This window comes from Oryx dammah, unplaced genomic scaffold (genome assembly GCF_014754425.2).
Source record: "Oryx dammah isolate SB20612 unplaced genomic scaffold, SCBI_Odam_1.1 HiC_scaffold_25, whole genome shotgun sequence".
NCBI classification, from domain to species: domain Eukaryota; kingdom Metazoa; phylum Chordata; class Mammalia; order Artiodactyla; family Bovidae; genus Oryx; species Oryx dammah.
In genome coordinates this window covers 1,770,771-1,785,193 of record NW_024070209.1, presented here as the reverse complement: position 1 = coordinate 1,785,193, position 14,423 = coordinate 1,770,771, and the positions used below count along the sequence as shown (strand labels likewise).

General features: G+C 52.2%; 1 protein-coding gene across 1 annotated transcript in view; it reads right to left on the bottom strand.

Moving 5' to 3' along the window:
• MALL (mal, T cell differentiation protein like) overlaps window positions 1-14,423 on the bottom strand; it is a 32,754-nt gene extending 18,331 nt beyond the window's left edge. Inside the window, exon 1 of the mRNA XM_040267554.1 lies at window positions 14,093-14,423. Coding sequence (XP_040123488.1) covers window positions 14,093-14,197 — 105 coding nt within the window. The 5' untranslated portion in view covers window positions 14,198-14,423. The remainder of the gene's footprint in view (window positions 1-14,092) is intronic.

The following is a 14,423-nucleotide window of genomic DNA, read 5'->3' as shown; positions in this document are numbered from 1 at the left end:
TTACATTCCATCACGATGATAAAACTTCATTTAGTCAATGAGGCCCCAGGGCAAAGAGGTGTGGATTTTCCCTGATATAGATGATGCCACAGTAGGTAACGTTGCAAAGAGAGTTGTCTTTTTTTTCATTCCTTCCATGGGGCTTCCCTGGTGGCTCAGTAGTAAAGAATCTACCTGCCAAGGCAGGAGACACGGGTTTGATCCCTGATCCAGGCCCGTGCACCACTACTGAGCCTGTGCTCCAGAGCCCGGGAGCCGCAGCTGCTGAGCTCACGTGCTGTAACCACCGCAGCCCGCCCACCCTGAAGCCCACGCTCCACAGGAAAAGAAGCCCCCACGAAGAGCAGCCTGAGCACCGTAAGGAGAGGGTAGCCCTGCTTGCTGCAACTAGAGAAAAGCTGGAAGAGAGACAAGACGAATGAATAAGTCTTCCCTACAGAATAAGCTGCCCAACTGGGCGTACTGGTGGGCAGTGGGGTGGAGTGGGGTAGGGGATGTAGCAGGTGACTTTCCAGCATCCGTTAGGCTCAACATATCTCTTGGCTGGTACACATACGTGACCACCCTGGACAATGAGATGCAAAGCTTCTGGGTCCTGGGAAGGGTTTCTTCCTGCCTCGGGGATGAGACAGTTCTGCCCTTGCTCTGACCGTGGCTTGTCTGGGTTTAGGCCTGGAGCTATGATGAGGAAGAGGAGAGATGGGAAGAGGCTGGGTTGGATGACACAACTGTGCTGCCAAAGAACCAGCCCAGGCAGAGCCCGCCAGCTCCTCCGGGCTTCCGGGGATGTGAGGTCTTCCACTTCCCTTCTGTTCCAGCCGTTCTGAGCCAGTGGCAGCCCTCGTCACAGCACTGCTAAGGACCTGTGATAAGAGTCTGCTCACATGACCTATGCCCTTCACCACCTCTTAGAACTCTCCCCAGTTGGCTTCCCGGAATCCCCAGGCCAAACCCGGCCAACACCCAGCAGTCTCCCCAGCCTGTGCAGTGCCCCCAGCACCCAGCCTTCCAAACGGCGGCTGAGATCTGTTAGTGGCTGATGAAATCCACCTGCTCACTACCGGCATTAAAAGGTTAAGTAGGGACTTCCCTGGTGGTCCAGTGGCAGGGGGCCCGGGTTCGACTCCTGGTCAGGGAGGTAAAGATCCTGCGTACCACGATGAAGACAGAAGACCCCACATGCCACAACCAAGACCTGGAGCAGCCAAATAAATAAACAAATAAATATTTTTTAAAAAGTGAAATAGACTAGCAGCAACATGAATGGACCTAGAGATGGTCATACTAAGTGAAGAGCGTCAGACAGAGACAAATGTCCTATGGTATCACTTACACGTAGAATCTTATAAAGATGCAAATGAGTTTATTACAAAACAGAAACAGACTCACAGACATAGAAAGCAAACTCACGGTTGCCAAAGGAGAAAGGGGTTGGGAGGGATACATCTGGGGTTTGGGATAAACAGATACACAGCACTATGTATGAAATGGATAAACAACAAGGACCTACTGTATAGCACAGGGAAAAACTATATTCAGGATCTCGTGAAAACCTATGATGGAGGGGGACTTCCTGACGGTCTAGTGGCTACTGTTCACCTTGCCATACAGGGGACGTGGACTCAATCCCCTGTCCAGGAAGATCCCACATGCCTTGAGCAGCTAAGCCAGTGCTCACAGCTACTGAAGCCGTCTCGCCAAGAGCTTGTGCCCTATGAGAGGAGCCACCGCTCGCTGCAACTGGAGAAAGGCCACCAGAGCACCAAACACCCCACTCAGCCAGAAGTAAATGAAAAACTCTATCTAAAAAAAAACATAATGGGAAAGAATCTGAAAGAATATATATGAATCACTTTGCCCTACATCTGAGGCTAACACAACATAGTAAATCAACTTTACTTCAATAAAAAGTAGTTTGTTTTGAAACAAACAGGTAAGTAGGCTAGTGAAGAAAATACAGCGCCTTGTTCATAGGAAAGGGCAATACTGTTTCCTGAATCTTTTGTTTTAATTAGTCACACACAGACACACACACACACACACAAAGTTGCCACGGAAATGCATTTTTTTCGTGCATCACAGCCAGGAGTGGACCCCTAACTCCAGTCTGCCTCTTTCCGTCCGAGAGCCTCAGTCCAGGCTGGTGCAGGCCCCCTGCCCCCCACAGCCCCCGTGCCCTCCCTGGCATCAGCTTGCAGCTGCGGTGGCTACGGCAGCAGGAGCCTCAGCCCTGGTCCTGGGGGATCACGCTGAGGTCTGTGGGAAGCGTGAGCCTCTGAGAGGAAGCGAGAAGGGACGAGGGGCTGTCAGACACTCGGAGGAGTTCGTGGAATGTCCTCTGTCTGCGGTGATGGAACTTGGCATAAAGGCACCAGGGCCTCCACAGCTGGAGGGTAGGGGCCCAGCCTCTTTCAGGCCCTCCCAGGGGTGGGGGCAGGCACCCCTGAAGTCCTCACCTAGCTTTGGCCCTCCCTGTGGGCGGCGCAGGAACCCCAGCGCCCATGTGGGTTCTGATTACCACCATCTCTGCAGCCTGTGAAGCTCTTTGGGCTGGCATGTCACCTCCTTTGATGGAGGAGGAAGCCAGTTCTGAGAGATCAAGTACCCATGAGCAGGGGGCATGTGGCAGGCCTGGGCTGCAATCCGGGACTCCCAAACCACCGGCTTTATGTGGAAGCTCTAGGCACCATAATTCAACCCAGGATCCTTCCAAAGACCAGTCACTACATACTGACTCTTGCAGTGAGAATTTTCTCTCTGCGGCTTTAAGGGTAACAGGAAATTGCCTGCCCAGGCCCCTTGAACTCCCACGAGGACCCCTGTCTTATCCGGTCCACTCCAGAAACAATGGTGTGGGTCAAAGCTCCGTCCACCCGCCCCCCGCAGAACAAGCCATATTATGAGCTCCTGGTACCCTCAAGGGCTCTCAGGCCTGGGCTGGCCCTGAGCCAGGGAAATCGGTGCCTGCCCTGGGGTGTGAGCCCGGGAGGGGCAGGATGCTGGCGGGAGGGGCTGGTGAGTCAGCGGCCAGGCCTCCATCGCTTCCTCCCCTAGGACCGCACCCGCCCATTTAGAGACCCCCGCCCCACTTCCCACTGGCCCAACTTCTCATTGACTCAACAGCACAGATTTACAATGTAGCATGAACTAGGATAATAAAAACATTCTTATTCCTCCAAAGTCTAAAGGGCTTTTCCTTCCAGTCTCAAAAAAAAAAAAAAAAAAACAAAACCGAAGCATTTTGGGGAACACATTCTCCCCCACGTTTTTAAAAAAGCTTGTGTACCTTAGAAAAGTTAGAAAGTATGGGAAAGATGTAAAGAAGCAGTATAAATGCGTACTGCTCCCCACAGTGGCCTCATAGACAGACTTCCCCATTCCCCAGCCCTACCACCTCTCTTGGCTCCACTATGCTTATTAACCTTGTGACCCTTCCATTGTCCCCAGGAAGGCCCCCAACCCTGGGCTCAGGGGAGGTCCCCACCTCCTCCCTCCCCCAGGAACCGCAGACATCTTGTGACCAGTGGCCGTATTCCTGCCCTCAGTCGGGCACTGAGGACCCAGGAATGTCACCATTCACTCTAGTCCCCGGGGACTCCTGCCCAGCTTGCTCCTTCCCTGCTAGTCTAAGACCAGATCCTCAAAATCAGGGGCTGGACCAATGTCGCCTCCTCCAGGAAGCTGCTCTTGTTCACTCCTCCCTAGGTCCTGGATGGAGGACTCTGCCCTGTGGTCTTCGAGTCCTTGGTGTGGGGCAGGGAGCCTGGCATGACCCACAGGTGCCCAGCATGTGCTGTTGATTGCCTTGAACAGGAGGCAGGAGGTAGCCTGCTGGACTCTCCACTCACTGGCAGCTCAGGCTCGCCTTTGTGGGCCTGATGCCCACTCAGCTGGCTGCCCCTGACGCCTCTGGGCCAGTGGCTGGCCCAGACACGGACCGGCATTTCTGCCAGGTTGCTGTTGTTTAGTCCCTAAGTCGTGTCTGACTCTTGCGACCCCATGGACTGTAGCCCACCAGGCTCCTCTGTCAGTGGACTTTCCCAGGCATGAATATTGGAGTGGTTGCCATTTCCTTCTCCAGGGGATCTTCCTGACCCAAGGGTGGAACCTGAGTCTCCTGCCCATTTCTGCCAGGAGCTGGGACCAAATGGGAACAAACACCCTTCTGTTTTATCCTCACCCTTACCCTCACACACAGGAAGGACTAGCCAAGAACGTGCTGTCCAAGAGGACAGTGTTCAGGGAATTCCTTGGTGGTCCAGTGACTAAGACTCTGAGCTTCCAATGTAGGGCACCTGGGTTTGCTCCCCAGTCAGGGAACTAGATCCAACATGCCGCAACTAAGACCCAGCGCAGCCAAATAAATTTTAATAAAAGAGAGAGGGGAGGATGTTCAAATAAACACATCACTCCTCCCACCCAGCATCAAGTGGGCAGAGAGAGAGAGTCAAATGGGCAAGTAGGGGCAGAGACTCCCTCCAAGGGAAGGGGCTGGGGGAGCGGGTGTGTGCGACATCTTTGAAATAGATCAGAGGACTCCGGAGCCCCACACCTGTGTTATCTGGCCCCCCTGGGTGGGAGTCCATGGAGACCCCACCCTGGGCTGCACTCTGGGTCCAGCCTGCGGCAGGAGTGACAGAGCTGGGCACCCGAGGAGCCGTGGGCCTGGGGTCTGCTGCAGTAGAGCTGGCGAGACAGAGAATATCTGACTAGGTAGCGGCAGCTGAGGGGCGGGTCGGCTCATGGTAGAGGAGGAAGCAGGGAAGGGCTGGTAAGAGCAGTCAAGGCCGGGAACCCGCGTGGGGCTCCTCCATCCCGCCCCATTCTGTTCTACTCCCTACCCCTGCCAGTCTGGACAACACTCTAGAAACCTCTCCTTGCCCTGGGGAAAGTCCTCCAGGCAGAGCACCCCTGGTAGGGCGCTGGCTGCAGGTGGGGCCTGCTTATCGCTGAGACTTCTTATCTGGGGCTCCATGGTCCAGGAGGACTTCGGGGTGCCAAGGCACCCAGGTGTTTCCTTCAGGGCATCTGCTGTGAGAGGAATTCTCTGGGGACTGGCCTTCCAGCAGCGGGCTTGGCCGCCTGTCTTGTCTGAACTGAGAGGGGCCACCAGCTCAGGGAAGGTTGCATGTGGTTCAGCTGAATTCTTGGAGGAAGAACAGGGCCTGAAGGAGGGGAGTGTGCAGAACTGACGATGGGCTGTTAGTTTCGAGGGTCCCTCAGCTCAAATCTGTCCTGCTGTGGTCTGCTCTGCCAAGCGGGTTGGACTCTGCCAGCCACAGCTCCCAGCTCCCTCCAAAGCTGGATTCTTTTTCAGTTTTTAAAAAATATTTATTTATTTATTTACCTGCCCCAGGTCATAACTAGGGGCTTCCCAGGTGGCACAGGGGTAAAGAATCTGCCGGCCAATGCAGGAGATGAAAGAGAGGCTGGTTCGATCCCTGGGTCAGGAAGATCCCCTGGAGTAGGAAATGGCAACCTGCACCAGTACTGTTGCCCGGGAAATCCCACGGACAGAGGAGCCTGGCAACTTATAGTCCATGGGGCCACGAAGAGTTGGTCACGACTGAGCACGCACGCACACAATTTGACTTGGTCCTTAGCTGCGGCATTTGGGATCTAACTCCCTGACCAGGGATCGAACCTGGGCCCCCTGCACTGGGAGCGTGGAGCCAGCCCCTGGCCATCAGGCAAGTCTGGAACCTGGATTCTTGCAAGGTTCTGGCACGGGGAGGACTTGAGGGGGTTCCTGTCACCATCACTCCTTGGGGTTTTCTCCAACCTTAAGGTCTCTGTGCCTCTGCTCTGGGGAGACCACTGGCCTCAGCACACCCCCTCCCCACAAGGCCCACAGCCCGCTGGGCGGGGCCCCCCTCACGGGACTCCTGGTTCGTGGCAGTCGCTTTGTGTACTCATCAGCGACTGGGGCTTCAGCTTCTTCTCTCTGCCCTTTCAGCCTTGCAGCAGTGGTGCAAACATCCCCTACGCTGCATCCTATCTGCGGGCAGAACTTCCTGGGCATTCCATTCTCTCCCAAACAGGACGGGCACCACTTACGGTCCTTCCCACCTAGCCTCCATCTGCCCCCGTCAGGCATCAAAGTCCCCAAGGCTTCCTCTTTATAGTCCTGTGGTTGCCATGGGGTGAAGTGAAGTCGCTCAGTTGTGTCCGACTCTTTGCGACCCCATGGACTGTAGCCTACCAGGCTCCTCCGACCATGGGATTTTCCAGGCAAGAATACTGGAGTGGGGTGCCGTTTTCTTCTCCAGGAGATCTTCCCAACCCAGGGATCGAACCCAGGTCTCCCGCATTGCAGGCAGACGCTTTACCATCTGAGCCACCAGGGAAGCCTTTTGTTGAGTAGATACATGGGATTTAAGTGGGATTGTCTTCCTCTTTCCTTGCAGTCTGAGTGTACACGTTTGTATACATTTCCTTACAGTCTGAGTGTATACACTCCTCTGAGTCCTGGGAAGCCCTGGTCTGAACAAGCGAATATCTAATCCCTTAATCCAAACCCTGGAAAGAATACCAAATTCTCACCCTGAGCAAGCTTGTCCTGACAGCATCTCTAAACTCCAGGAGCCTTTAACAGGTGAGGCTGTGCACCCTTACTTTCCCCCTGTCTTGGGGTGCTCTTTAGTATTCAGGCATCGCTCCTTTAAGACAGGATCCATGACTTACCATATCCATTTTATTATTGTCTTTTTATTCTTGTAACCCCCTGAGAGCAAAGCATGGGTCTAAAATAATAGTAACACCTCAGTAAATATTTCTTGGTTTGCAACTGAAATTTGTTCATGAGAGACTCACACTTTCTAAAAAATTGTATTTATTCATCTAACTGTGCCAGGCCTTTAGTTGTGGCACACAAACTCTTAGCTGTGGTGTGTGGGATCTAGTTCCCTGACTGAAGCGTGAACCTGGGCCCCCTACACCGGGAGTGAGGAGTCTTAGCCACTGGACCACCAGGGAAGCCCAAAGACCCGCGCTTTTTCGTAAGAGGTTTAGACAACCACCACCAATAGTGTGGTGCATGCTCACATTTCTTGTGCGGATGCTTCCAGGAAGGTCCTTACTGCAAGCCCAGGGTTGTCTGAGGAGACCTTTGCTGATGCTGCCCTGCCGTTGAGGCTCAGAGTGGTTAAGTCACCTGCCCGGGGTCTCACAGCCACTAGGCAACAGAGCCAGGCTTCTCCCTCTCAACTGACTCTGTGTGACTGAACCTAAACACATCGGGAGCCTCCGAGGGTAAGGGCTGGGCCTGGGGCCAGGAAGCCAAAGTGGATCCAGGCCCCTGGGGAGGTTGGAATCTGGGTCCTTCTTACATGGCCTGTCTTTGCTCCTGCCCCGCTCCTGCGCTTTTCTTCTCAGGAGCTTTGCTCTCCCCCAGCCTCACACTTTTTCCTCCCTGTTCTCTCTTCCTATTGCAGCTTCCCAGGGCCTCCATGGGCATCATTTCATTGGGTCTCAGTGGTGCCCTGGCCATGGAGGCCTTTGATCCCCGGGTCCTGCAGGGGCTGGGCGAGGTCAGAGGGGGCGAGGCCGGGGACCAGGCATGGAATGAAGCGAAGGACAGACGCCCCGCCGATGAAGAAAAGCTGGGGCAACCTGAGTTTACTTTGCTGCTTCCCGGAAGCATAGAAAATTGAGAGCGGAGCAGAAGGGAGCAGGAGGAACAACTTTTCCTTTTGGAAAACTCAGCTTCTGAAGAAGTGTTATAATAAAGAGGAAGGAACCTGCTTGTCCTAAGCCAGGCCTGAGCCGAGCCTTACCTCCCTCTCTCAGCCCCACGCAGCTGACAGATGGCTCCAGGGTCCAGGAAGTTCCCAAACAGGCTTTTACATACAGCCTTGCCTTACGTGTGTGCTCTGCTCTGTTGTGTCCAGCTCTTTGTGACCCCACGAACTGTAGCCCTCCAGGCTCCTCTGTCCTTGGGATTTCCCAGGCAAGAATACTGGAGTGGGTTGCCATTTCCTCCTCCAGGGGTTCTTCCCAACCCAGGGATCCAACCGCATCTCCTGCCTGGCAGGCGGATCCTCGACCGCTGATTGAGCCATCAGGAAGGCCCATTTACGTATAGACAGAGTAGAAAAAGAAACCGGCTGAACTGCAGGAGAAACTGGGGATGTGGATAAGACAGCAAGGTGAGCTTCCCAGCTGGAAGGTTCTGGAATGAGCTTCTGGGGGAGTGTGGGTTGGGAGAGGGGGTGGGGATGTCAGAATATTTCCTTTTGAGCATTGTGCAGGCAAGTTAAAAAGCTGAAAACATTGAACACTGAACAGAGTGTTCATCTTTTCTTTTAATCAGCTGACTCTAGAAACCTCAGCTGTTTCTTTATAATTAGTCAAGTATCTAATTAATAAGTGAACTAGTGAAAAGGTTAAACGACTTCCTAAAACTCTCCCTCAGTTGTAGTCGCTGGGGTCAGTTCTATGTTCACCCTTTCATCTTGTTAAAAAAAAGCTGATGAGCCAGCTTAGAGCAGGCAGGGACTCAGGGGGCCCCGTGCTCCCTGCCCCAGGCCGGACACAGGCACAGTGTTTGCTCTTAAGAGCCAGGCAGCGAGACTGTGAGTCACCTGGTCCCCTGCCCACCCAGCGCTGGCACCAGAAGACTCCCACACTAACAGAGAGATGGAGAGAGGAAATAAACAACGTCTGCTCTCACCTTAAAATGCACTGATTCAAAGCCTCCTCAAGCTTGGAATTTAGGTTTTGAAATTAATACTGTTTTCAGATGAGAAATCTGAATTCAACCATAAATCAAACAAAATGCAAACTTAAATATTAAACTCTCTAAAGGCTCATCCATTGCCCGTGGAAATGCAAAATGGTCCAGCCACTCTGGAAAACAGATTGTCTATTGCTTAATAAAAAATGAAGCAGACACAGAAATCATACTCACTCTGGCATTTACCCAGAAAAGTGAAAATTACATCAACCCAAAAGCCTATGTGTGAACGCTCATAGCAGCTTTATCAGAATACCTAAACATTGTGAAAGACCAAAATGTTTCTCACTGCGTCAGTGGTTAAACAAATTGTGGTAAATCCACACTGTGGAATATTACACAGCAATGAAAAGGGACCCACTACAGAAATGCACATGATTGGATGGACCTCAAAGGCATTATGGGGCTTGTCAGGTGGCACAGTGGTAAAGAATCCACCTACTGATGGAGGAGATGCAGGGGACCTGGTTCGATCCCTGGGTCAGGAAAATACCCTGGAGGAGGAGACGGCAACCCACTCCAGTATTCTTGCCTGGAAAGTCCCATGGGCAGAGGAACTTGGTGGGCTGCAGTCCATGGGGTTACAAAGAGCTGGACACAACTGGGCAATTGAAGCATTCATGCAGACATTATGGTGAGTAGAAGAAGCTAATTGTTAAAGACCATGTACTGTATAATTCTATTCATTTCTGTGACTTTCTTGAAATAAGAAAATTACAAAGATGGAATTAGTGGTTTCCAAGGGTGAGGAAGGGTGGTGAGAGAGGATAAGGTAGGGTGACCATAATATGGAAGCAAGGGTTGCCCTGTTGGTCCAGTGGTTAAGACTCCATGCTTCCACTTCAGGGGACACAGGTTCAGTCCCTGGGCAGGGAACTAAGATCCTGCATGCCACCCAGCGTGGCCAACAAAATTTAAAACAGAAGCAGAAGGGAGGTCTTCGTGGTGATGGGATGGTTCTGTGTCTTGACGGTAGTGGTTACATCAATCTACACGCGAGAAAACGGCATGGAATATGGACATAGCCTAAGAACATTAGTTACCTGGTCGACATTGTATTAAAAAGTAGAGAGTTATTATGAAAGCTGTGACTACTGTGTGGGAGACCTCTCTGAAATGTCTTTGCATTTGCCTGTTAATCTAAAATCATGACAGAAGTTTTAAAATGTGCATTTGAGGGTGAAAGACTCTAAAATAAAGTTATTTAGGCAAAGATCTGTAAAAGCAGTCTTCGGGGAGCAGAGCTAGCGGGGAGCATGCCGGCCCCCAGCGTCCACGCTGTCCTGCTCTGTCATCATCGCCGATACAGAAGAGCCAGAGATTCTTGGCCACAGAGGTGGTGCGAGGACTCAAGGACCCTTGTTGAACTCTGCACACCTAGAGTTTTTGGTCCCTCGCTCCATGGGAAGACCCTCGCTGTCTTGGGGTACAGTGGATGGAAGTACGCCTGCAGTCACCACAAGTGTACACCCTGGCCACCCCATTATGGACCACCTGTGAATCCAGGTCACGAATTTTGCCTTCTCTGCCCCTTTTTGCTGTCCTGAGCTCTCCATTTTAGAATCCACTCTCTGGAAAAATCCGCTCTCTGCCTTAGAAAAGCACATGGCTGTCTGTGATGCCTTAGGTCCACAGACTGAGAATCTGGGACCCCAAGGCCTGGGGCTCAGTGGTCAGCTCTGTGGGTAGAAGCGGCCAGCATACTCAGGGGGCCCAGGACAAAGGAACTTCTGCTAGGCTGGCCCTGCTCTCTAGCCCAGCACATCTGCTCATGGAGATCAGAATCAACCACCAAGGACTTCCTTGACCATCCAGTGGTTAAGATTCCAAGCTTCCACTACAAGGGGGCTCAGGTTCGATCTCTGGTTGGGGAACTAAGATACTGCGAGCTGCTTGGCGTGACCAAAACAAAACAAAACAGAATCAGTCACCAGCTGGAATTCTCCCCTCCTCTCCTGTTTACCTCTCCATCCACGCCCCAGATATGCATGCTTGGTCTTATATTCCATGCTGCTGCTGCTGAGGCTCTTCAGTTGTGTCCGACTCTGTGCGACCCCATAGACGACAGCCCACCAGGCTCCTCCGTCTCTGAGCAGAAGCAGGAGGGATCCCTGGGATTCTCTAGGCAAGAGTACTGGAGTGGGGTGCCATTGCCTTCTCCGAAGTTCCATGCTAGGAGCACTCATTTAAGGAGCAAGCAGATGCAGAAGAGCATGTACAGAATAAATCCATTAAGTACACACATATGCTTATAAATGGGCTTCCCTGGTAGCTCAGCTGGTAAAGAATCTACCTGCAATGCAGGAGACCCTGGTTTGGGAAGATCCCCTGGAGGAGGGTACCCACTCTAGTATTCTTGGACTTCCCTGGTAGCTCAGATGGTAAAGTATCCACTGGCAATGCGGGAAACAGGGTTCAGTCCCTGGGTTGGGAAGATCCCCTGGAGGAGGGCATAGCAACCCACTCCAGTATTCTTGCCTGGAGAATCCATGGACAGAAGAGTCTGGTGGGCTACAGTCCATGGGGTCACAAAGAGTCAGACATGACTGAGCACACATACATACATGCATATACATGGGTTATATTTCTTTCTGTAATCTTCTAAGTGTTCAATAATGCATAAGGATTCCTTGAGAATTAAAACTAAATTTGTGATGAGGAAACATCAGACAAGGCTGAATGGAGCGACATGGTACACCATAACTGATCAGTATTCTTCAAAATACTCAAGACAAAGATGGTGGGAATTGGCCCAGATTAAAATAGATGAGGGACTTCCCTGGTGGTCCGGTGGTTAAGACTTCACCTTCCAATGCAGGGGGTGCAGGTTCGATCCCAGGGAGACTGATTCCACATGACTCGTGGCCAAAGAGCCAAAGCATAAAACAGAAGCAATATTGTAACAAATTCAATAAAGATGTTAAAAATGCTCCACACCAAAAAAAAAAAATCTTAAAAAAATGGTCATGTACCCATGGCTATGTTTAAAAACGAAAACCACAAGGACCTATTGTGTAGCACACGCAGCTCTGCTCAGCGTTATATGGCAGCCTGGATGGCAAGGGGGCTTGGGGGAGAATGGATCCATGTACGTGTAGGTCTGAGTCCCTCACAGCTTGTATATGGCTATACCCCAATACAAAATAAAAAGTTTATTTTTTTTAATGAAATGCAATCAGAAAATCAAGTTAAAATTAAATCTACTTAATAATAATAATAATAAAAAAAGAGTAGATGAAGGAATTATGGCCACCAAATGCCACTCGGAATTCTGAGCTGGATCCTGGATCAGGAAGAAGACACTTGTGGGGAGTTCAGGACAATCTGAACAACTGATAGTCTAATACTGATGCTAATCCCCTGATTTTGACAGTTGTACTGTGTAAGATGTGGGCCTGAAGGGAAGCTAAGTAGGGAGTACCTGGGAGCACTTGTACTATTATTGCCAGCATTGCTATAAATCTAAAATTATTAAAAAAAAAATAAAAGAATGAAATGCAATCAGGGACAGTACCCCACGCCCTAAGATACTTAAAGCCCTAGAGCCCGGCACAGTCCTGCACTTTTCTCTCCCCAGAAATTCCATCTGCAGGAGCCCAGTATCCTGGGGGTGACTGACCAGATGGCCCTGCATTCCTTACTCTGGAAATCCCATCCCTCCAGCCTTCTGACAGCTGGCCCCTCCTGGAGTCCAGGCCCTTCCCCCTCCTGCCTCTCAACCTGGAGATTCAGCCTGTCCTTTGAGGTCTAACTGCAAAGTTGCCTCCCAGGGGATAGGCCGGGACTCCTCCTTGACTTGACAAGGTTGGATGGCCCCTTCTTGCTTGTACCCGGCCCAGCACAGCGGCCACCTGCCAAGCATCAACTGACTGTATCATGGAAGCGCTCATGGGCCTTCCTAGGCAGACGGGGAACCTGCGGGGCAGTGGTCCTGTCACCAGTGGCTGGTGTGACTGACACAGAACACGTGCTCCAAAGAAGTCGGGGAGCCCACCCCCACCCTGGCCATTCTTGTGGTTGTTCCAAGGTGAGGGGCACACCCGGTCCAGAGAACTCTCGGGAGCACAAAGATGCATTAGTCTGGTAGGATGCCCTCCCTTGCACACCCAGGCCTGGCAGAAACCTGTACTTGGCTGAGGTTTCAGCTGGAGCCACCCAAACGCCGGACCCACCCCGCCTGGCTTCCCTTTCTTATTGCCACCAATGGGCATCCTTTAGCCAGTTAATGTCAAAAGGTGCTCAGTCAGGCTGGCCTTCTGGGCAGACGACAGGATGAGAGGACCTTCCCGCCCAGCTGGAGGCTGGAACCACTCTTTGTCTTTTCCTCCCTGCCTAGGGCCAGCGCTGCCAATTCAGAGCAGCACCACAGAGGTATGGAGAGAGTAACACGGCGACATACATTGAAACATACATTACCATATGTAAAATAGAGAGCCAATGGGAACTCAAATCAGTAGCAACCTGCGGGGTAGGATGGGAGGCAGGTGGGAAGATGTTCAGGTGAGGGGGGACGTGGGTAAACCTGTGACTGATTCATGCTGATGTTTGGTAGAAACCAACGCAATACTGTAAAGCAATTATTCTTAAATAAATTTAAAGAAAGAAAGAAAATACCTTCCACAAGCTAGACGTTTCAGAATGTGTTCAAAGACTGAAATAAACTCTGCCCTAAATTGCTCACCAGGCCTGTGTCCCCGTCAGTGAAAAGGACGTGGTGACAACCGGCTCAGAGTGGACTCAGGTTCTGATGAACATGCTGTACTCGGCAGGCGCGGGGCCAGTTCGGCCATAGAGATCCGGAAAGGAAGGCAGTGAGAGGTCCAGAGAGCACCCAGGGCATCTCACTGCTTTATGGCCCATGTTGTCATAAACAACCTCCCCTGGGGAGTCCACGCAAGCCAAAGTTCACTGTCAATTAGGAAAATACTGGAAGGGTTACTCTCAGCAGAAAAGACAGAGTGCCCCTCCCTGTTTTGAACTTTTAGAAAGTACAGAAGGCAAGTAGTTGGAGGAAAGAAACCACAAAATAGAAGTCCATTCCTAACATCTTCTTGAGGATCCAGGACGCTTTAGCGATTCCTCCAGGCCTCCGATTACCAGGTGGCCTGCCCACTACCCGAGCTGGTTTCGTTTCGGGAGGAGGAGACCCACTCACTCTGCAGAAGCCCAGAGGTGCTCTGGGAGGGACTAGGGGACCCCAGGCCCTGAGCTCCACAGGAGACCAGAGGCCACGGCAGCTCTGGACCCAGTGCTCCTTCCCCAGGGGCCTACTTCCAGCTCCAGGCCAGCCCCTCCTTGCTCCCTCCCACCCCTCACCCGGCCACACTTTGTGCAGGTAGCCCCCGTGGCCGCACTCACCAGCTCGGGCAAGAAGAAGGCGTAGGGGATGGAGAGAAACAGCGAGACCCCGGAGGGCACGTCGGGGGGGGCATGGCTGGTGGCGGGCGGGTCCCGGGAGGCCATGCTTTCACCCTCTGCCTGGCGCCCTGGCTTGGCAGCCCGTGCCCGCAGCCCTTCAAATATCACCTCCTGCCCGACACACCCATCAGACGTCGCCTGGAAGGGAAAAAAAAAAAAACGTTCCAGCCAAGCAGGTCCTTCCACTGGCTGCGGCCAAGAGAATCCTCAGTGAAATGCGGTTTGTGCATCAGACAGGCCTTCCACCAGCTGCGGCAGAGCCGCTCAGGAA